General features: G+C 41.7%; 1 protein-coding gene and 1 pseudogene across 5 annotated transcripts in view; one reads left to right on the top strand and one right to left on the bottom strand.

The window, feature by feature from the left end:
• The window catches only part of LOC311499420 (protein NLRC3-like), a 235836-nt pseudogene that overhangs the window by 23145 nt on the left and 188465 nt on the right, over positions 1–24226 (bottom strand). Inside the window, exon 2 of the transcript in view lies at positions 2–108. The product of the transcript in view is annotated as a protein NLRC3-like (transcript). The remainder of the gene's footprint in view (position 1; positions 109–24226) is intronic.
• LOC311499371 (NLR family CARD domain-containing protein 3-like) lies at positions 5074–17751 on the top strand. 4 transcript variants are annotated; one of them, XM_084560327.1, is made up of 11 exons: positions 5074–6056; positions 6273–6397; positions 8214–8351; positions 9088–9323; positions 11010–12864; positions 13721–13891; positions 15136–15309; positions 15592–15765; positions 16046–16219; positions 16571–16744; positions 16917–17751. In XM_084560327.1, exons 2-11 carry the CDS (start codon positions 6318–6320, stop codon positions 16924–16926), a joined length of 3186 nt encoding a protein of 1061 aa, XP_084416453.1. In that variant the 5' UTR covers positions 5074–6056; positions 6273–6317; the 3' UTR covers positions 16927–17751. The 4 variants fall into 4 exon arrangements, with proteins under 4 accessions (XP_084416453.1, XP_084416455.1, XP_084416454.1 ...); XM_084560329.1 differs by lacking the exon at positions 6273–6397; XM_084560328.1 differs by having other exon boundaries at positions 5074–6397.

Below are 24226 nucleotides of genomic sequence, written 5' to 3'. Positions count from 1 at the left end.
CTTTGTGTCTGAGGGTCCAGGTTCTTCACTGAAGTCTGGAGGTCTGCCCTTGGACCAGTCACTCTTCATAGACAGACAGCTGGATACTGTAGACTCTGCTCCGTCCTCCTCTTCCTCCATCTTCTGGACTTCAGTCAGTCTGAGAGGTAAACCAGTAACACTCAGTGAGTTTACATCAACTTCAGATACAGTCAGTCTTCTCCAGTCAGCTCATTTCTTAACTTTCCTCAAACCACACTGAGGTCAAACATACTTTCACTGGAAGACATTTTACTGAAACACAACAATGACTGAAACTGTTCAGAAGGTTTGTGACGTCCTGGCTGCTGTCTCTGGATTTATTTTAGTTTAACGCTAACTCTGTCAATGCAGCTCAGTCTGATCCATAATATTTAATTATCTGGCTACGTGTGCTGTAATGTCAGCTACCACAGCTAAGAGTTAACTGAGCTACATTCTCCAAGAAACAATGAGAGTGACTGACAGTAAAGGACAGAGTTTCTCTCCAAGCAACAAAGTAGCATCAGTTTTAAAATCCCTCACCAGACATCCTCCATGTTCTCTGCTGTGAGGCTTCTTGTTGCTGTTTGACAGTCTGACCACAACCACACTCATCACTCACCCTGAATCTACAGTTCACTGAAGGACAAGAAAGCTTTGGACCAATGTTCATGTTTAGTGTCACTCATCTTGATTAATTCGCTTTATTATGTCCTCAGTGAAATGACTTCTATCCACACAAACTATATTTGATGGTTTTATGAAGGGAGCGGCTGAGAGAGAGAGCAGTGGTGGTTCAGAGACCTAGAGAGTGAATGAAGATCGCTCTCTCTCTGAGCTGTTACTGATTGACAGAGACACACACACCGACCAAAGGTTGAAGTTCAGAAACAATAAGGAAATAGAGTCAGAGTCTCTGCAGATAAACAATCTGTAATCATCACAACTGATCAATGATTCATTTGATACCAGTCTCTACTTTTGTTCTTTTCTTTTACAACTTTAAAGAAGTCAGAATCTTGCACCACTGAATGAGACCTGGTTGGACTCTAAATATAAAACCGTCTTCATTACAATGACAAACACTACAACATCAAACTCACTCTCTCCTGACCTGTTGTGTAGAAACAATCAAACTGCATATACAGATGTAGTGTGTCAGTAACAGAAAGAGAAGTTGACTAAGAACGGTTTATGATCTTGGTTCATGTCTTACAAAGAGAGAGAGGAGAGGTCATGTGATAGAACTACTGTACAGCACTTGAACACAGACTTTTCTCTGTCCTTGACTTCTCATCACCTGCAAACACTCAGTTATCTTCACATCTCTGTCAGAAATAAAAAGTCCAAATGTTGTTTTATATCATTTCACATTAAACAGATGAGCTCAGTATTATTAACCTGATGTGACAGAAGAAACAGGAAGCTGCAGGTCCTCAACACTAAACACTGTTCCAGCTGTTTGTAGCAGTTCTCTTACTTTGTGTCTGAAGGTCCAGATTCATCACTGAAGTCTGGACCTTGAAGTCTAGACTCTTCATGGACAGACATCTGGATCCTGGAGACTCTGCTCTGCTCTCCCAACTTCTTTATGGTCAGAGGTTCATTGTGAATCTTCTTCCCTCCACAGTCCATAAAGAGAAAACTGACTCAAATGATAATAATGTTGTGTTAACACTCACCCTGTCTCGTCGTTCAACCTTCTTCTGTCCACTCAAAATAAACTCCGAGCTGATTTGACTCTGAGCTGAGTTCTCTTGTTCTCCTGTTCTCATCAAACTTGATCACCTGCTCAGGTGAGCTCCTCCCCTCTGCATTTACAGGAAATCAGGTGAGTTTATCTGTGAGGATCAAACTCACTACATGATGTGTTTATGAGCACCACTCTCAAATTGAACTAAATGGCTTTTAATAAAGATGTTGTCACTTTATCTTCACATTCAGATCATGTCAATAAAATGTTCTTTTCCAGACTAAATAAAAACCAAGAAGCTGCTGCACGTTTGACTGGATCTGGATGTTTGTGTGGGACAGGTGACAGTGGGTTCAGGTCAACAAGCTTTCATCTCAGCCTCTGACCCTCAGCACAGGAGCCCTCCAGGACCGAGTGCTGTCACCTTGACACCAACACTTTCACATCCCATCACAGTTCACTCACCATCCTTAAATCCATTCATGACACCATCATTGATATCATATCCATTACCAAGCAGCACAGTCAGTGGGAGCACGTAGCCCAAGCAGTCACTTAGTGCCACCACAACAACCTCCTGCTCAGGACGTCCAGAAGCCATCAGACACAGAGCCCCAGCCAACACTACAACCCCCATCTATATCTCAGGTCAACCATCACGCATTCATTTCTACGTCTTCACACACTTAACACCATCATTTAACAACACTTGTAGCTGGAAAGAAAGTATTTCCAGAATCCTTGAAGACTCTCCTGAACATCTGGATGAAAAATGATGATTAGTCTGTTGATGAACCATAAAAAAGAACAATTTTAAACAGTCTTCTTTACTGAATGAAGACTGGTTTTCTTGTGGTATTAATAAAAGCTTGTGGACATATGACATTCTCTTCACCGAAACTTCATTAATTCATTAATTCATTCATTTTTTGTAACGACTCGTCCTGTCACCGGGTGAGAGGCTGGGTACACCCTGCACAGGTCTCCAGTCTATCACAGTGAACCTAACCAGCATGTCTTTGGACGGTGGTAGGAAGCTGGAGAACCTGGAGAGAACCCACGCAGACACAGGGAGAACATGCAGACTACACAAAGAAAGGAACCAGTCGGCGGTGTGGTTTCAAACCTGGAATCTTCTGGCTGTGAGCATCAGTGCTAACCACCACCACAGTTTCACAGAAACTTAGATCTGGAAAAACATTCAAAGTTCACCAGCAGTTTTTAATGGTAAATTCTCAAAGGCAAAAACTGAGACACTAAAATATTCTAGAATATAAATCACATGGTTTGAACATGTAGTTTGTGTCCCTGTCTTTCCTGCTGAGGTCCAGACTCTGTAGTCAGTTCACTCTTTGTAATAAAGGGATTTCTAGAGTGGATGAGGAAACAGCACCGTCTGGTGGCCTCTAGAGGAACTGCAGCTGACCTCATCAACATCTCTGCCAGTTCTTTCCTATCTCATGTCTTTATTTTTGAAATTTTTGTATTTGTGTTTTTTGTGCTTTTTTGATAACCTTTTCCCTGTTCAAAGTCGTCACTGTCTTTCTGTATATATATTTTTTTGCCAAATTCTGTGCTACTGGAACAAGGAAATTTCCCACACGTGGGATTAAATAAACGTCTTATGTCTCTTATGTCTCTATTTACCTTGAACTTTCTTACTCTCTTATTTTTATCATAGATTATGTTTTTCCTCATAGACAGTGATTTTGTCTTTTCTCAGTCATTCATTTTCTTATAGTGTTTTCGCCTCTTGTTAAGTGATTTTAGTTTTAGTTTTTCCTCAGAAATACAGACTGTGTGATTATGAACATCGTCTTAAAGTTGCCCATTTGGGTTCAAGCCTTGTACATTCGTGTACATTCAATGTCTTTAAGAATAGTGGGACAATTCAGATTTTGTGTTTAGTTCAATGTTTGTGAAAGTAGTGGGACAACCAGAATGACTGGTAACTTTGATGTCTGAAAAATCAATGGGATTTGGCTGTGTCTGTGGTTAGTTCACTGACTGTAATAAAATAGGGACAGTTTATGTTTAGTTTACTATCAGTAAAAACTGTAGACAGTCCAGTCATATGGTAGTTAACAGTTTTCATAAGCAGGAACTGGATTGTTATCAATAGTCAAGTTTCTAAATATAGACTGATGTTATCTTCACTCCAGCTGACCTCATCAACATCTCTCCATCAGAGTCCACTCAGGTAATCAGTAAGACGCTTCCAGTAAATAGACAGATCCACTGAGTAGCTGATTCTCACAATTAACCGTTCATAGCAATTCAGGGACCTCCAAAAGAGGAACCACAGGAATTCAGTTGGTCCATCATCAGTTCTTCAGCTCCACCTCCAGGTTTCTCCTCTATGCTGTGCAAAAGGAAAGAGTAGAAAGTTGCCTTATTTCTCCTCGTCATAGAAACAGAAAGTGATCCATTCCACGTCAAACTGGTTTCTTGGTCTCGGTGAAGATTTGGGTTTTCAGTGTGTGATCATCCCATTAGAGTTTGTTGAAGTCTGTTACAAACAGCTGTGTGCTGCCCGTATTAATAACGATTTCGCCTCACGAGCGAGACCTCCGACTTTAAGGGCCTTCGACAGGTACTGGTTTCCCGCCGCAGATCCTGGTTGGCCGAGTACACCGGTGATGCAGACCAACGGGATTGGAGGACTCGTCTATTTAAATGGTCTTTCTGACAACGGCTGGAGATGGTCGTGATGTGCTGCCGGAGCTGTGGTCCATTTGTCTTGTCGCCTATTCATCAACCTTCCATCTTGTGAATATAGCGTGTTTCTGTGTTAGCCAGTCAGTGTTTTCTTTGTTAGTTTGTAAGGTTTCATTTGAGAATCAGAACGAAGCAGTAAGGGTCCACTGTCATTTTCTTTCATTACTGTTTTCTCCTGTTTTTCATTAGATTAGGTAGTCAGGTTTATCGTCTTTTTGTTTTATTTGTTTGCATTTAGGGTTTAGTTAGTGATTTTGATGATAAGATATTTATTATATTTAGAAATAAATCAGTTTGTTCAGCACATGGAAGTGAAGAGGATGTATGTGAAGAGATGCTGTAAAGACAGAAGCTTTGAGAAAAAACTAATCTCTGTCTCTAGAGGAATATTCATTCATTCATTCATTTTCTATACCCGGTTATTCCTGTAAAAGGGTCACGGGGACTAGAGGAATAATCAAGATGAAACTAAATCAGACCTGTTCGTTTTAATTTTTAATGGCTTTTTGAATTACTTTAATTTGAAAATTTTTCAGTAGAAAATAATAAAGACACATTTACTGTAAAGACACTTCCTACCAGAAGAGTTTGATCAGTGAGTAATAAAATCAATCCTGGAAGCTTAAAGTGTTTCTATGAACAAACATTAATGACACATATTGAACCATCTGTGAGCTGTGTGATATAATACATACAAACCAGATATGAAAACTAAAGAGAAAGATCATCAGAATGTTTGATTCATTGTTTGATGGAAGTGCTGGAGCTCGGCACCGTCACAGACTCTACGTGATGTCAGTGAACACATCACAGTGGTCTGCAAAACTGCTGGTGAACTTTGAATGTTTTTACAGATCTAAGTTTCTGTGAAGACATATGTCCTCACTCATTTATTTAAAACACAAGAAAATCCTTCAGGAGAGTCTTCAAGGACTCTGGAAATACTTTTTTCCAGCTACAAGTGTTGTTAAATGATGGTGTTAAGTGTGTGAAGATGTAGAAATGAATGTGTGATGGAGGTTGTAGTGTTGGCTGGGGCTCTGTGTCTAATGGTTTCTGGACGTCCTGGGCAGGAGGTTTATGGTGGCACTAAGAGACTGCTTGGGCTACCTGCTCCCACTGACTGTGCTGCTTGGTACTGGATATGAGATCTATGATGGTGTCATGAGTGGATTCAAGGATGGTGAGTGAACTGTGATGGGATGTGAAAGTGTTGGTGTCAGGGTGACAGGACTCGGTCCTGGAGGACTCCTGTGCTGAGGGTCAGAGGCTGAGATGAAAGCTTGTTGACCTGAACCCACTGCCACCTGTCCCACACAAACATCCAGATCCAGTCAAACATGCAGGAGCTTCTTGGTTTTTATTTAGTCTGGAAAAGAACATTTTGTTGACATGATCTGAATGTGAAGATAAAGTAACAACATCTTTATTAAAAGCCATTTAGTTCAAGCTGAGAGTGGTGCTCATAAACACATCATGTAGTGAGTCTGATCCTCACAGAGAAACTCACCTGATTTCCTGCAAATGCAGAGGGGAGGAGCTCACCTGAGCAGGTGATCATGTTTGATGAGAACAGGAAGAGAACTCTGAAATCAGCTCAGAGTTTATTTTGAGTGGACAGAAGAAGGTTGAACGATGAGCCAGGGTGAGTGTTAACACAACATTATTATCATTTGAGTCAGTTTTCTCTTTATTGACTGTGGAGGGAAGAAGATTCGCAATGAACCTCTGACGATTCAAAAACAAAGAAAAGTGTGTGTGGTGTTTTCTTGTTGTTTTCTTGGTGTGACTCTTGAAAAACTTGTTGGTCTTGATTCTTTTGCTCTGAGCTCACAGTCAGTGTCGCTGGTTTATCTCTCAGACTGACTCCATTAAAGGAGGACAAGAAGGACAGAGCAGAGACTCCATGATCCAGATGTCTGTCTATAATGAGTCCAGACTTCATGGTCCAGACTTCAGTGATGAATCTGGACCTTCAGACACAAAGTAAGAGAGCTGCTACAAATGGCTGAAACAGTGTTTAGTGTTGAGGACCTGCAGCTTCCTGTTTCTTCTGTCACATCCGGTTAATTATACTGAGCTCATCTGTTTAATGTGAAATCATCTTCAAGAACATTTGGACTTATTTACTTTCACACTTTTTCTTTTAAAAAACAGACAGAGATTTATAGATATCATTAATTAAAGGTTCATGGTGGAGGAGTAAATCAGGCACAAAGAAGCAGCATTCTGAGACTTCTCTTTATTCGGTTTGTGTCGATATGCAAGTATTTTTGTGCCAAGCTACAGGTTAATAACAGGTTCTCTCAGGTTATTAAGATTAACTCTATTCTAAAAGTCTTTAGTCATTAAAACATGTTCCTGTAGTTTTCTGACCACACTCTATTTGTAAAGTTCAAATATTTTGTGAACATTACATTGCATTACATTTTGTAAACATAATAACTACTCTTTCCATGAATCTTTGACGCAAAGGAATGTGGTTGAACTTGACAGAGCAGGTTGGATCAGTTTTATTTGCAGCATGGTGACAAGACTCATAGGAATGTTCTGCAGCTTATGTATTCAACATAGACATGCCGCCAATTAGAGGAGGAGAGTCTGAGTGACCATTCAGTGGTTTACAGTCTGGACTGTTTACAGAGACGCAATAACCAGGAATAAATAGGGACAGGTAGTTAGATCTAGTCGTCAGCAAGAGATCGATAGACTCTTCCAGGAGAGGAGACTCCTTAAGAGGCAGTGGAAGAAAGCTACAGATGAGGAGAAGAAAGGTACTGATTGTTTACAGGCAGATGTGAGGGAGCGGTTGGCAGCGTTAAGAAGGGCAGAGAACGTTAGGAAAAATAGGAAAAGGAAAGAGCGGGCTAGACTAGCATTCTATAAAGACCCATTGAGATTTGTGAAGTCGCTATATAGCAAGGCAAAGAATGGTAGCATCACGGTATCAAAACAGAAGCTTGAGGAGTATTTGGAGGAGGTGGATAAAGATAAGGACAGGTTTAGAAAGCTGGCACTACCCTCTGACATTCCACCTGTTGGTGAAATAGATAGCCAATGTGATGACAGCCCGTCCAGGTGGAAAGAGGTTCAAGAAGTGGTAAGATGTGCAAGAGCCTCTTCAGCCCCGGGACCTATGGGATCCCCTACCGGCTGTATAAGAGTGCACCAGATGTGCTGAAGTTCCTATGGAAATTGATGAAGGTAGTGGCGTAGGGGGGATTTTTATTCCCAAAGAGAGAGACTCATTGGAAATAAGCCAGTTTAGACCAATTAGCCTTCTTAATGTTGAGGGGAAGATTTTTTGTTGTAGCACAGAGGTTGTCTAGTTAGTTGGAAAAAAACAGACTAGTTGATACGTTGGTGCAAAAGGCTGGGATCCCCGGCTTCTCTGGATGCTTAGAGCACACCAGTATGATTTGGCACCAAATTCAGTTAGCAAAGCAAGAGAAGAGAGACCTGCATGTTGTATTCTTAGACCTGGCTAATGCTTTTGGATCAGTACTATATGGCAAGGTGTAATGATATGGACAACAACTGAAAAATGTTCACATGGTGAACAAGAAGCAGTGACACACTGACTGTTCTTTAGTGAAAACTGGAGAGAAACTCTGTCCTTTTACCTCAGTCAGTGTCATTCTATCTTGGAGAATACAACAATATGAGCTTGTACATTTTATCAGAGTGGTTTAAAAAAGGTTTTAAACGTTTCTGGTTTAATGAAGAAATCAGCTGACTGGAGAAGACTGACTGTAACTGAAGCTGATGTAAACTCACTGAGTGTTACTGGTTTACCTCTCAGACTGAATGAAGTCAAGAAGCTGGAGGAAGAGGAGGATGGAGCAGAATCTACAGTATCCAGGTGTCTGTCTATGAAGAGTGACTCGTCCAAAGTATTTCCTCCACTCTTCAGTGAAGAACCTGGACCCTCAGACACAAAGTAAGAGACTGTTTCTACTGTAAACTGACCTGATGGAAGATGATGATTTTAGGATGAAGCAGAAATGTTCTGCTGAAAGATTTATAGTCATGATGCAGATGTTTTAGTGCAGGTAGGTAAGATCCTAGTCTGGGTTTTAGAACCAGGAAGTAATGATGGTATTTCTGTAGTAAAACACCTGAGAACCTCCATTTCAGAATGTCCACTCATCAATATTCAGATATATTTGTCCTAATGTTGAAGTCTGTAAAGATTTTCAGCTGGGCTACTAGTGGATGGATTGAACTGCAGTTTTCTCCTCCTCCCATAGTCAGTGTGTAGCAACTAGCCAGTATAGTTAGAATGTGATCTTTATCTGATCAATACTCCCTATCAGTACAGTCCCCATCCGTAACACTTCTTAGACTCTTCTAAGCTCAGTTCAGACTGAACTAACTCAAGATAAAACAGTGAAGGACATAAACAGCTCTCTTTGCTGGAAGGGTTTTACTGTGAAGTCTGTGTAGGAAGTGTTGAGTTTGTATTAACAGCAAACGGCAGGGAGATGACTCAGTGTTTAATAAGACAGCCAGATAGGAAAAGCAGTTGACTGGTGTTGATGAAAGCAGGAGAGTTGAAATCAGAGGAAGTCAATTCAAACTTTTCCTGTTCTCTGTGAGCGTCTGAGCTTCTGGACAGTGATGTCAAATGTTCACAGTCTGCAAATGATTTTAATGATGAAGAAATGTGTTGACAGAGAGAGGAAGAGGAGTCCTGTTTCTGTGGAGGAGCAGCTGTCCTGCTGTGCTTTGTGTCAGGACGTCCTGAAGGATCCAATCTCTAGCAGCTGTGGACACTGGTTCTGCAGACAGTGCATCACCTCATACTGCGACCAGTCTGCTTCATCAGGAGACTCCTCCTGTCCCCAGTGTAGACCAAGATCCAGAAGAAGACCTGGACTGCAGACAGCCAGTCCGAGCAGCACTGTACAAAGTAAGACTGTACATGTGTCTGCTGATGGACTCTTTTCTGGAAACTGTTGATTTAATCCAGACACATTGTTGTGTTCTACAGCATGGGGATTTAAGATCATTCTAAATATCATTGAAAATGAACTCCCAGTGAAATGTCGCTGCATTGTTTCTGCTCCAGAGTAATAACAGCAGGACAGAGAGGAGTGAATGCTGTGTATTACAGACAGTCACACTGACTAACAGCCAGACAGCAGCCTGAGACACAACAAGAGACACAGACTCTGAACAACAGCCCACATTAGCTTTCCTGCTAACATCTCCTTCTTCTCTAACCTACACACATCTTGTCCTGCACATCCACTTGTTGAACAAGAACCAAACAAACATCCATTGAGGAAAACTGTTCTGCCAAAAAAAAGTCTCCACCTGGATTTAACCAATCAAATAAGTAGGAGCCTCCTATTGGATAATTACTGCATGGGTGATTATCCTTCAGCTGACAACAAGTTATTTAAGCCCAACTGATACAATTAGTAGCTTCTCATTTCTTCAACAACCATGTCTAAAGACACATCCTGTGGTCGTGGAAAAGATGTTAGTCTGTTTGAAAAGGGTCAAATCATTGGCATGCATCAAGCAGAGAAAACATCTAAAGAGTTTGTAGAAACTACTAAAACTGGGTTAAGAACTGTCCAAGGCATTATTAAAAACTGGAAGGATAGTGGAGAAGCATCAGGGTAAGAAGAGAGGCAGATGAAGTGATGCACCCATCATGGCTAGTGTCTACTGTACAAGCCTGTGGGGGCAGTGCTATGATCTGGGGTTGCTGCAGTTGCTCAGGTCTAGGTTCAGCAACATTATGTGTCCAAAGAATGAGGTCAGCTGACTACCTGAATATACTGCATGACCAGGTTATTCCATCAATGGATCATATTCCAAGATGACAATGCCAGGATTCATGGGGCTCAGATTGTGAAAGAGTGGTTCAGGGAGCATGAGACATCATTTTCACACATGGATTGTCCACCACAGAGTCCAGACCTTAACCCCATTGAGAATCTTTGGGATGTGCTGGAGAAGGCTTTGTGCAGTGGTCAGACTTTCCCATCATCAATACAAGATCTTGGTGAAAAATTAATGCAACACTGGATGAAAATAAATCTGGTGACATTGGAGAAGATTATAGAAACAATGATACAGAGAATGTGTGCTATAATCAAAGATAAACACGGTCCAACAAAATATAAATAAATATAACCTTTCTTTTTATTGGCGACTTTTTTTGGCCCGGCTGTGTATTTTATTAGTTTACATTCCTCTAGTTACATTTGCTTCACGTCTCAGCCTTATTTTACTCTACACTGATTTCTTTACTCATAACTGAGCTTTGTTAATAAGTGTTGAAGCAAATGAAATGAATGCTGACATTCATTTCATTGGGAGGCTTTTATTATGAAACAATCAGAGGAAATGAAGTGTATTTGTCATCTGATTATCAGGAACAACAACAGTGAGCTGTTAGATGAAGAGCTGCAGATAAGATGCTGAAGCTCAGCCTGCTGCCTCTGCTGTTAATCAAACACTCATGTTTCCTTTTAAAATGTTTAATTGTGAGAAGAAAAAAGTCTTTCTAGTTTTCTATTCTTTGTGGCTTTAAACAACAATGAGTGTTTTCTTTCTGTCTCATGTTTGTTCTTCTTTCCAGCTGATGTTGGTCTGCAGGAGGTTTTAGATGAACATAAAATCAGTCTGAGAAGGAGATGTGAACGTGTGACTGAAGGAAGTGATGTAACAGGAAGTGGAACCCTCCTCAACAGGATCTACACTGAGCTCTACATCACAGAGGGACAGAGTGAAGAGGTTAATACCCAACATGAGGTGAAGCAGCTTGAGACAGCTTCCAAGATGAAGGCCCTCCATGACACTCCAATCAAGTGCCACCACATCTTTAAAGCCTTACCTGACCAACAGAGACACATCAGAGTGGTTCTGACCTACGGTGTCGCTGGTGTTGGAAAAACCCTCTCGGTGCAGAAGTTCACTCTGGACTGGGCAGAGGGTTTGGAAAACCAAGATGTCAGTGTGGTGATTGTGCTTTCGTTCAGGGAGCTGAACTTGATCAAAGATGAGCAGTACAGTCTTCTCAGGCTGCTCCATGTTTTCCATCCAACATTACAGAAGGTCACAGCAGAGGAGCTGGCTGTCTGTAAACTTTTGTTCATCTTTGACGGCCTGGATGAAAGCAGACTTTCATTGGACTTCAACAACAGTGAGGTTGTGTCTGATGTCACACAGAAGGCATCAGTCAACGTGCTGCTGACAAACCTCATCAAGGGGAAACTGCTTCCCTCGGCTCTGGTCTGGATCACCTCCCGACCTGCAGCAGCCAATCAGATCCCTCATACATGTGTTGACAGGGTAACAGAAGTACGAGGCTTCACTGACGCCCAGAAGGAGGAGTACTTCAGGAGGAGGTTCAGTGATGAAGAGCTGTCCAGCAGAATCATCTCCCACATGAGGACATCCAGGAACCTCCACATCCTGTGTGGAGTCCCAGTCTTCTGCTGGATCACTGCTACAGTTCTGGAGCACATGTTGACTGCAGACCAGAGAGGAGAGCTGCCCAAGACCCTGACTGACATGTACTCACACTTTGTGATGGTTCAGACAAAGAGGAAGAAGAACAAGTACCATGAGGGACATAAGACGAGTCCACAGGAGCTGATGGAGGCTGACAGGGAAGTTCTTTTGAAGCTGGGGAGGCTGGCGTTTGAACATCTGGAGAAAGGAAAGATCATGTTCTACCAAGAAGACCTGGAGCTCTGTGGTCTTGATGTGACAGAGGCCTCAGTGTACTCAGGAGTTTGTACAGAGATCTTCAAAAGAGAGAGTGTGATCTTCCAGAAATCAGTCTACTGCTTTGTTCATCTGAGCGTTCAGGAGTTTCTGGCTGCAGTCTACACGTTTCACTGTTACACCAACAAGAAGACAGAGGTGCTGAAGAACTTCCCGAGGAACAAATACCAAGAGAAGAAATCAAACTTGTCTTTTCTCAAGAAGTTGTCCAAACATCTTAGAAAGGAGCCCAGCTGTGTCTCATCTCTGGATGACTTCCTGTATGGAGCCATGGAGAAATCCTTGCTCAGTAAAAATGGTCACCTGGACCTGTTTGTTCGCTTCCTTCATGGCCTCTCTCTGGAGTCCAACCAGAGACTCTTAGGAGGTCTGCTGGGTCAGACAGAGAACAGTCCAGAAATCATCCAGAGTGCCATCAAGAAGCTGAAGGAAATGAACACTGATAAAATGTCTCCTGACAGAAGCATCAACATCTTCCACTGTCTGATGGAGATGAACGACCTCTCAGTTCATCAGGAGATCCAAGAGTTCCTGAAGTCAGAGAACAGATCAGAGAAACTCTCTGAGATCCACTGCTCAGCTCTGGCCTACATGCTGCAGATGTCAGAGGAGGTACTGGATGAGTTGAACCTGAAGAAGTACAACACATCTGAGGAGGGACGACGGAGACTGATCCCAGCTGTGAGGAACTGCAGAAAGACTCGGTGAGTCCTGATGTGATCATTAACAGAATCAATCAGTGGAGATTAGTAGTTTAGTTCTTCAGTTCACTTCTACCAACATGCTAAACATTAGTAGCACATGAATGTATGGATAGCAAGAAAGAAGAAGGTAGATGATCAGTGACAGAGAGAAGAAAATAGAGGAGAGGTTGTCAGTGCATCAGACTAGACCTGAAGCAGTGTAAATAAGGGATGGTTCAGGGTCACCAGTATCAGCTCTAACTATATGCTTTATCAAAAAGGAAACTATTAAGTCTAACCTTCAAAGCAGAGAGGGTGTCTGCATCCTGAAGTCAGAGCTGGTTCCTCAGGAGAGGGTCCACATATCTGAAGGCTCTTCCTCCCATTCTACTTTACAAACTCTAGGAACCACAAGTAGGCCTGATCTTTAGGAGACCAGAGTCTATAGGGTAAGACTATAGTCATACACAACCCCAAAGTTTCCTACAGTAGTACTAGAGGCCAAGAAAATGCTATCCAGAGAAACTATATGATTAGATCTCTGAGGTGTTTTGGGTCAAATACGATGACTTATGTTCTGTCTAAATGTAGGAAGAGGAACAGGTCATCCACATTTCTATTTATTCAGCCTTGGAGTTTAATGTTTAACTAACTAAGAGTATTCAGTGTTTCCTAAATATATTAAGTGTGGATCATAGCACAGACTTTGTAGAACTCCAGCACTAACTTCTATATGTGTGGAAAAACAATTTCTGACATGGACAAACTGCAGCACTAAGATCTAGCTGGACAAATATAGAGTTGTCATACTCATTCAGTCTGGATCTAGAATGTAAATGATCTGATTTAACAGATTTGATTTGTTTTTTAATCACAGACTTACTAGATGTGGACTCTCAGAGACTCACTGTGAAGTTGTGGCCTCAGCTCTGAAGTCCAACCCTTCCTATCTGACAGAGCTGGACCTGAGTCATAATGACCTGAAGGATTCAGTGAAGCATCTGTCTGCTGGACTGGAGAGTCCAAACTGTAGACTTGAGACTCTGAGGTCAGTTCACTGACTGGAGCTGTTGTAGGTTTTCTTTATTTATTCAGTTCAAATCATTGACTGATGTGTCAAATGTTCTTTAGTTGATAAATGTTCAGTATTTCCATGAGCAGAAATCTGAAGAAGTTCCCTCTTTTTCTCAAATGTTGTGTTTTTCCAAATGGCTGAACAATAGTTTTTACTTGTGGCTCCAAATAAAAGTGAAAGACTTGAGCAGGGTTCATTTAAAGGTGACAGAAGTGGAGTCATGATGGGGAGATGATGTGCGCCTCCCCAGGTTCATGTTGTGCTCCATCAGTCAGTGAAGATAAAGTCAGTACTGATGAGGCTGTAGAGTGTGTGAGGATGTGAATGAGGCTGTTGAAGGTCTGATGATAGCAGATAAAAACAGGCTGCAGAGAGTCTGAGAGAGAGACAGGTCAGAGAAAGAAGAGAAATACATGAATGGAAAACTTGATGAAGGTGAAGTTAGGAACTGTGATGATGTTGATGGGATCAGAAGCTGACATGGCTGCTACAGAGACAAGCCACACAGCTGCTGTGGTGAGGTGTGTGTTAAAGCAGAGTCCTAAACAGCAGCCTAACACAGGCCCAAACATCACAACAAAGCAGGATTCAGGCTCAGTGTGAGGATTTCAAACAGAAGCTGGAGAAGAGACAGGACTCTGTTGGAATGACTGCAGAAAGAAGGCAGGTGAGACCAGTCATAGTGTTTGTGATTTAGAGCCAGAACAGAGTTTGTGTTCCTCAACAAATCACACTCTGTTTCAGAATCATCAACTATTTTATCTCTCAGAGGTTAAACATGGAGTGTATGAAAAGATCTCTGATCAGTAAAGTTTGAAGTGCAGCACAAACTCCCAGATCTTCTGCTTGTGACAAGAGGTTGAGCTCATTTCCAGAGTCAAGGGTCTCTGACTACAAAGGCTCAGTCTCCTCTGCTTTTTAGCCTCCACCCAGGAATTTGTAACAGAGCTCTACTGGAGGAGGGTTAACATGTCAGAGATACAATCGGGGACCAACATCATACCAGACTGAATGTCATCATTGAAACTTTAACATCTGTTCTAAAATACACAGGGAAGCAGTGAAGGCATGCTACAACTGGTGTTTCATGTTATTGGGTTTAGTCAGTAAGTGATAATGTCTGGAGAAGACATTATGAAGAGCCACAATAATAGAAGGACAAAGTCAGTCAAACATGTTTGAATTGATTTAATCTACATCTTTTATTCTTTACTCAGATTGATTTCCTGCAGTTTGTCAGAGATCAGCTGTGATTCTCTGGTCTCAGCTCTAAAGTCCAACCCCTCCCATCTGAAACATCTGGACCTGAGTGATAACAGTCTGAAGGATTCAGGTGTGAAGCAGCTGTGTGGTTTTCTGGAGAGTCCAGACTGTAGACTGGAGACTCTGAGGTCAGTTCACTGTCTGTTACTGTTGTAGATCTGATATGTCTAATCACCAACTGAATCTAATTGATGTTCATCCAGAAGTTTCCTCCATAAATCTGTAAATGTCCTTTAGTTTAAGACGAGTGTTTGTATCAGAAACTGTAGAAAATGTCCACTGTTAGTTGTTAAAGTCAATGAAGCTTAAAGGCTGTTAGGACACAGTAATGTTGAGCTGCACATTTAAAACCTGAACACATCTGATGAATTATTAATGGTTTTAATCTACATATTTTATTCTTTATTCAGTTTGTGGAGATGCAGTTTGTCAGAGATCAGCTGTGATTCTCTGGTCTCAGCTCTGAAGTCCAGCCTCTCCCATCTGAAACATCTGGACCTGACTAACAACAGTCTGAAGAATTCAGGAGTGAAGCGACTTCTTGATCTTGTGGGGAGTCTAGACTGTAGACTGGAGACTCTGAGGTCAGTTCACTGACTTTCACTGTTGTAGATCTGATGTGTTTAATCACAAACTGAATCTAATTCATCTTAATCCAGAACTTTCTTCCATAAATCTGTAAATGTCCTTTGGTTCAAGATGAGTTTTTGTAGCAGAAACTGTTGAAAATGTCCACTGTTAGTTGTTAAAGTTAATGAAGCTTCAAGGTTGTTAGGACACAGTAATGTTGAGCTGCACATTTAAAACCTGAACACATCTGATTGAATTATTCATTTTAATCTACATATTTTATTCTTTATTCAGGCTGAGTTGCTGCGGTTTGTCAGAGATCAGCTGTGATTCTCTGGTCTCAGCTCTGAAGTCCAACCCCTCCCATCTGAAACATCTGGACCTGGCAGGCAACAATCTGAAAGATTCAGGTGTGAAGCAGCTGTGTGGTTTTCTGAAGAGTCCAGACTGTAGACTGGAGACTCTGAGGTCAGTTCACTGTCTGTTACTGCTGTAGATCTGATATATTTAATCACCAAATGAATCAAATTTATTTTCTTATATAACTTCATTGTTCCTCAAACCGAAGACAAACACAAACACTTCACTAATTCTTCCTGCTGTTTCATTTAGTCACATTTCATTTGGAGTGAAACCTGCTGTGATCCATGTATCAGTCCATTCTCTCTGATCCACAGCAGCTGGAAGGAGATCATACACCTCACACTGTCACATATTACTGTCTCTAGAAGACATGATGAAGATCCACAATAAGAGAAGGACAAAGTGCGTCAAACATGTTTGATTAGATTGAATCAACATATTTTATTCTTTATTCAGATTGATGAGCTGCAGTTTGTCGGAGATCAGCTGTGATTCTCTGGTCTCAGCTCTGAAGTCCAACCCCTCCCATCTGAAACATCTGGACCTGACTAACAACAACCTGAAGGATTCAGGAGTGAAGAAGCTTCTTGATCTTGTGGAGAGTCCAGACTGTAATCTGGAGGCTCTGAGGTCAGTAGAGGGTTGTAGTCAGTTCATGCTACGTTCAGCAGTATTGTCCTAAACACAGTTAGTATCAAAGTCAAGACATACTGGATGAGCTGCATCACTGACTGACAGCTGATGAAGGGAGTCTCTGGAAACACTCATTTATCTCCTCTCTTCTTTCTTCTTCTCTCTACAGCTGGGAGTGATGATCTTTGTGCAGAGCACAGTGTGTGAGCTGAGAGAGAATGAGCTGTGTCCTGATGATCCAGAGGTTGAGGCAGCAGCAGCAGCAGCTTGTGTGTAGAGAGACTCTGACTGCAGATAAATGCTGCAGAATAAACACATGTTCCGCAGAAACATGAGCTAAAAGACACACATTCTACTCACAGTGATGCAGGAAGGGGTTCAGTTTCATTCACTCAGCATACAGATGTGTTTCTGTTTCTGCTCTTTGCTTTATGGACTCCACTGAGTCAAAATTGGAATCTAAAGGTTTTTGGACTTTTCTCTGATATTTCCTGACACTGTTGGAGCTTCTGTTCAGTTCCAGTAGATGTGTGTATATGCTGGATGCTGGAATAGAATCATGAGAACATCTGAGCTAAGTCTGGATCTCATTCTGTTTTAAAAAGTGAAGACTGATTTTTACATTTATATGTGATATTATTGATATATTCATGGTGATAAAACAAAGATGAAGATGAAAAGGTGTCTTCTCCAGGTTTAAATGACTGATGGGGAGTTACGGTGGTGCTCACCTGAAACTATAACTAGTGTCTCTTAACAACCAGATTCTCACCTGTGATTAGAGGATGTAGTTCAGGTGAACCTGGGTGGTAGCTTCTTTCCCTGATCAGTGGTTCTCTAATGACCCATTAATGACAAACTATGAAGATCTGGCTCAGTATCACCTCTACAGACTCTGATTCATATTTTCAATAAGTTGTTTGAAAAGGGGTGACTTCAGAATCTTTATTTTCTCAAGTATGCATCATTTATTAATAAATTTAAAGACAAATGAATCCACTTAATACAGGTTTCCATTAAGTTTAATTTGTATTTTATCTAATATTATTTAATATTGTTCCAGAACAAGTTTCTCAGTTAAGCTCATATACAGTGCATAATACGTAGTTACATTAACTGGATCCATCATTTACATTGTTTGTGTATGTTGGAAAAATACAAGGTTAAACTGTTGCACAAGATGTTCTCACTTTGTCTTTAAACAGTGGGAAATGATGGACACACTGGACTGTCCCACTATTCTTAAAGACAGTGAACTAACCTCACTCAAACTGAACTGTCCTGCCTTTCTACACAAATTGTACTAGCTACACCCTCTTGATTGTCCCACTGTTTTTCAAGACAGTGAACGTACCACATCTCTGTAACAACATGTTTCAGGCTCTCCAATCAGTTAGTTTTTCAGGGTTTTGCTGAAAACATTTAGAAGTTCCTGAAGTATCCATCGAGTTACTACTAACTACTGGATCTACGGATGTAATGTGAGAATCAGCTACTCAGAGGATCCATCCATTTACTGGGAGCTTCACACTGAATCCACTCTGGGAATCCATTTGTTACAGACACTGAACTAACCACACAATCCAGACATTCAGACTATCCTTGAAGTGAACTAACCACAGTCTCTGGACTGTCCTATTTGTCTACACACACTGAACTAAACAGACGGATTTGAATATATCAGTTTTTTATAGACACTGATCTAACCACACACATAATGGAGTAGAAAGTTATTTTTAAAGGGGACACTTGTGGTAAATTACGGGAGGCTTCTTAATGAACATGGGGAAAGTTTATTTTGTTTCTGACAACACAGTGAACAACTCAGACACATCTTCTCACACAGAACACAGCACTATGGTGTTTTTTTTTTTTCTTCAGTTCTTCGTCTCATCAATTAAATCTCTAACAGGTAACAACTCTACTCAATGCGCCACCTAGTGGACCGGCAGACAACTATACAAGTCTCTCAATTTCCACAGTTACTACATCCCTTCCTCCTTAAGCATTTTCTATACATCTCACAGGAACATTATAACTGTTTTTATTTAACTCCTTTAAAGTGCCAACCAACACTATTAACTAGAAAATTCCTGCGGAAATTTTGACTGTGCCGATGATGCTGACGTCCAGTTTCAAGTGTGCGTGCTGTCTGCCCTAATTTTGCCTTTGACAGTGTTACTGCTAGGCTCTAGGCTGGCAACAAAGTGACTGGATGGGTGTGAGTTTGATGTCATGCAGGGTACAACAAACCAAACAGGATGACGAGGATGCAGTAGGCCTGGCTGAGAGAGAGAGACACTGAGAAGGGTCGTCCTTTATGCTCTTCTACAGTCCCTGACAAAAGTCTTGTCACTTATCCATTTTGTAGAAACAACAGTTTATAATCTGACTTTTAATTAATCCATTGGTTTTAGAAATGGCTCATATGAAAGCTAAAACCCTCCCAAATTATGTTTGATATACTAAAATAAATTTGCTTCACTGAAGAAAGATTGATCATTTAATGAACACAGAAAGGTCAGATTTTGGCAAGACAAAAGTTTTGTCGCCTACAGAAAGTAATGTGAAAATTGAACAAATCATTTACTTCAAATACAAAAATATGATGCATAACATCAGTGAATTAAGTACTGGTGCTGTGAGATCCATATTTAATATCTTGTATGACTTCCATGAGCTTGAAGGACTGCATCCATGCGTGTAGGAGCCATGAAGGTGTTTATTATTATTAGTATCATATATCATTGATTATTATGAGATGTTAAGTAATATGATTTAACAGTTTATTTGGGTTACTTGGGTTTTTATATTTTGTTACTTTTTTGTTGTTTATTTTCATATCACAGTAATTGGGGGCGGTAACATTTAGTTAATTTAAGACAGGTGCACGGGCGGAAGTAGAGAGAGAGAGAGAGGGTGAGTTACTGGGAGGCCGTATTTCTCGTTGACCGCTGTTTAAGTTTGTTTTCCCTGAGTTTGCTTTGAGTGCTCTGGATCCTTTTTCTTTTCTTCACTTTGAGCACGTTATGATTAAGTTGTACAATCCCACTTCTTCAATAAACCCGTCAAACGCATTCTTGGATCTCAGCGGATACTTTGTTTGTACAGCGCGTCAGACGATCAGCTAACACCCATACCTTAGCCTCTCAGCGACTGCTTTGCTTTTGGATAATAGTCGCTACATTTTGTCAACGAGAAACGGCATTGGGAAAGCAACTGCGGACATTTCAAGGATCAAATGGGAGAAAGGATCTTCGGAGATAAAGGAAGGAAGACTGCACTGACTTTCATTATGCCATAGCCTCGGACGACGCACTCAAAAGCCAGGTAGGCTTGCTGGTGTTTATGCGCATTAAGCTGTACTCAGATTGGAAGGAATGCGGCACGCATAAGCTGTTGTTTGTCCATTGGGGACATTATTGGATTGAACACCGTTTGAGTTGGTCATCGATCGCTGGCATTGATTGTGTGGATTCGGTGCTGTAATATCTCCATGCTACGTTGAATCTCCGCTTTGTCTCTTCGAAATTGCCGCTGCTCTACTAATGTGCGTGACGTTTATGGATCTGTGGATGTGTTTGGATGCACTGTAGCCTACCTCCATGCTCCGTTAAATCTCCGCTTTGTCTCTTTGAAATTGCCGCTGCTCTGCTATGTGCGTAACGCTCTTTGTACTTGTTGAAGTTTCTGGATGCACATGTATTGAGAAGTAACTGGAAAAAAGAAAGAAAATGAGTCAAAAGAGTGTTGTTTCAAATTCTGAAATGGAAAGTGGGAAAAGGCAATCTAAGCCCACAGCAAAGGCTTTGGCAAACAAAATCGAAGAGCTTCAAAATGAAAGAAGAAAGAGTGTGAATAAAATGAAAGGGTTCATACCACAAATTAAAACATTCATGAAAAATAAGGAAAATGTTTCACAAGTACAATCTCTTCTGGAGAGTTTAATTGATCAGTGTGGAAATGCCACCAAGTCACATGACATGCTGATTCCTTTACTCCCTGAGGAGCAACAGAAGATCCATAATGAATGGTTTTCTAGCATTAGGACCTATAGCAACACATTTCAAAGGTGTGTTGAGCAGTGGTTGATTGAGCCAGATGAATTGTTTCAAACTGATTCTGGTGAAATGAATGAACAGGTGCTTCCTCCAATATCCGATGAAACTCAACAACAGGCTGCCTCCATCATTGATGCAGAGGATCTGCAAGACAATGTAAAACCAAATGACAGTGTTTCAAATGTGGGAAGCAGGGTGTCCAAATCACGAAACTCTGCCACAGGAAGAGAGTCTGTTGCTTCCAGTATTTCTTCTGCACGTCTCAAAGCAGAGGCTGACTTGGCAGCTTTAAGGACAAGACAAAAAATATTAAAAGATATACATGAACTGGAAGAGGAGGAGGAACGGCTGCGTAAAAGGAAGGAGCAACTTAAATTGGATGAGGAAATTGCAGCAAACATGGCAAAACTGGATGTGCTCAAGTCTCGAAGCATCTTGAGTGAGAGAACCTCTGTATCAAAGCGCTCAGATGGAATGAACTCCTATCTGGCAAAAGGACAAAAATTGACCCTCAGTGCTAAAGCAAAGTCATTTGTACCACAAAGGTCACAACATGGAAACAACCATGCTTACCTGGATGCAGGAACAAGACCTAAGGAAAGAAATTCATCTCAGTTGATTCATTCACATAGATCCAACTTGTATGCAGTGAATCACAGTACTCTAGAAGGGATGCAAATGCAAGATGGAAATGCCTTAAATATTGGTCCAAATGAAGATCAAAGCAATATGTTTGGCATTATGAGCAAACAAAATGAGATAACATCACTGTTGGTGCAACAGCAGTGCCTTTCATCTTTGCCTAAGAGGGAGATACCAATCTTTGACGGTGATCCACTAAAATATCATGCGTTTGTGAAGGCCTTCGAGAACGGTGTGGAGAAGAACACTGCAAATCACAGTGACAGACTGTATTTCCTGGAGCAGCACACAAGGGGCCACCCTAAGGAATTGATCAGAAGTTGCCAGCATATGGAGTCTGAGAGAGGATATGCTAAAGCAAAAGTGTTGTTAAAGGAGCAGTTTGGAAATGAGCAGAGGATTTCATACGCATACATGGAAAAAGCTCTTTCATGGCCGTCAATCAAGAATGAAGATGCAAAAGCTCTTCGTGATTATAGCCTTTTTCTCAGAAGTTGCTGTAATGTTATGGAAGAGGTGCAATATATGCATGAACTGGATATACCTGCTAACATGCTAACCATCATAAAAAAGTTGCCCTACAAATTCCGAGACAAGTGGCGTTCCGCAGCCTGTGAACTACAGGATAGGCGCAGCCAGAGGGCTACATTCATTGACCTCACAACTTTCATAGAGAAGCAAGTACGGGTTCTAACTGACCCAGTGTTTGGAAACATACAGGACGCTCCATCACTGATGACTAATAGAGGAGCGAACAAGCCTAATCCACAAACTCGTTCTGGAATTAAGGGAACCAGCTTTGCCACCACTGTAGCTCCTGTGATCCACAAAACTCAGCCTGGAACTAAAGGAAAGGAGCATATGGAGTCTGCAAGGAGGACATGCATCTGTTGTGGAGAAGGACATGCTTTGGATTTGTGTCCACAGTTGGGGAAGAAGGCACAGAAAGAGAAGATAAGCTTCTTAAGAGAGAAGGGAGTCTGTTTTGGCTGTTTATGCATTGGACACATGAGCAAAGTTTGCAGAAAACGGATTTCCTGTGCAAAATGTGGTCTGAAACATCCAACTGTTCTTCACATTCCACAAAAAGAAAAGGACAAGGATCCGGACCAAGCTGAGAGGAAATCAGAGGTGTCCGTCAACAGCGCCCTGATGTCAAGTGGGCTTACAGGGGCTGGTGATCGCGACTGCAAACTTCCAATAGTTCCAGTGCAAGTTAAGTCCAAGAAGGGCAATACGATTGTCACCACCTATGCTTTCTTGGACCCAGGGAGTACGGCTGTGTTCTGTACAGAGGCTCTAAGGGAAAAACTTAATATTCCAGGAAAGAAGGTCCATATTCTCCTACGGACGATGGGCCAAGAGAAAGTGGTGAGCAGCCATGTGGTGCCAGGACTGGAAGTGGCTGGCTTGACTGGGGAGCATTTCTGTGAGCTGCCCAAGGCTTACACGCAAACACATATGCCTGTTCACAAGAGAAACATTCCAAAACAGGGTGATATTCAGAAATGGCCTTATTTGAAGCATGTTCACTTGCCTGAGATTGATGCAGGGATTGAGCTGTTAATTGGGACAAATGTCTCTAAAGCCTTGGAACCCTTGCAAGTGATTCGCAGTGTAGCAGATGGACCCTATGCAATCAGAACAATGCTGGGCTGGACGGTGAATGGGCCGCTGAGTGAAGACAGTGGCGGTGAGCAGCCAGAGTTAACCGTGAACAGAGTTTCAGTTGTAACTTTGGACGAACTTTGGCAGCAGCAGTTTAAGACAGACTTCCCTGAATGCAGCGTGGAGGAACAGCCTGGCATGTCAAGAGAGGAACAAAAGTTCATGGAGCTGGTTACAAGTTCAGCAAAACAGGTCAATGGTCATTATCAGATCAACCTGCCATTGAGGGATAAGGACGTTAGAATGCCAAATAATAGGAAAATCATTGAGCAGCGTGCCTTACATCTGAAGAAGAGGCTTCAGAAGGATTCCTCATTTCATGCTGACTATAAGGCCTTCATGGAAGATCTTGTTGTCAAAGGCTATGCTGAAAGGGTACCTGAAGAGGATTTGGAACGTAATGATGGCAGGGTTTGGTACATCCCGCATCAAGGCGTTTACCATCCTACGAAGAGGAAAATCAGGGTTGTTTTTGACTGTGGAGCAAGTTTCCAAGGAACATCACTTAATGCTCAACTCTTACAGGGCCCAGACCTCACAAGTTCACTGATTGGTGTGATGAGCAGGTTCAGGAAGGAACCAGTGGTCATCATGGCGGACGTGGAGGCGATGTTTCACCAGGTGAAGGTACCACCAGAGGATGCTGACTTCTTGAGATTCCTTTGGTGGCCTGCTGGAGACTTAAGTCAAGATCATGTGGACTTCAGGATGCTGGTGCATCTCTTTGGGGCAACATCCTCTCCCAGTTGTGCCAATTTTGCCCTCAGGAAATGCGCAGAGGACAATAAAGAACAATTCAGCGAGGAAGCAATGGATAAAGTCTTGCATAGCTTTTACGTGGATGACTGCCTGGTATCTGTGGCTTCAGAGGAGAAAGCTGTGTCTCTTTATCATGAGCTCATTGCAATCTGTGCTAAAGGTGGGTTTCGACTCACGAAGTGGATAAGCAACAGGCGTGATGTCTTAAATGCAATACCTGAAGAGCACAGAGCCAAAGACATGAAAATGTTGAATATGGACCAAGATTTGCCACCCATGGAGAGAGTGCTTGGTGTGGAGTGGTGCATTCAGTCTGATACTTTTAAGTTCAAGATTGTTGTTAAGGATA

Source organism: Chelon labrosus (assembly GCF_963514085.1).
Source record: "Chelon labrosus genome assembly, chromosome: 2".
Classification (NCBI taxonomy): domain Eukaryota; kingdom Metazoa; phylum Chordata; class Actinopteri; order Mugiliformes; family Mugilidae; genus Chelon; species Chelon labrosus.
The sequence above is the reverse complement of the archived record's forward strand: the minus strand, read 5'-3'. Positions and strand labels throughout refer to the sequence as shown.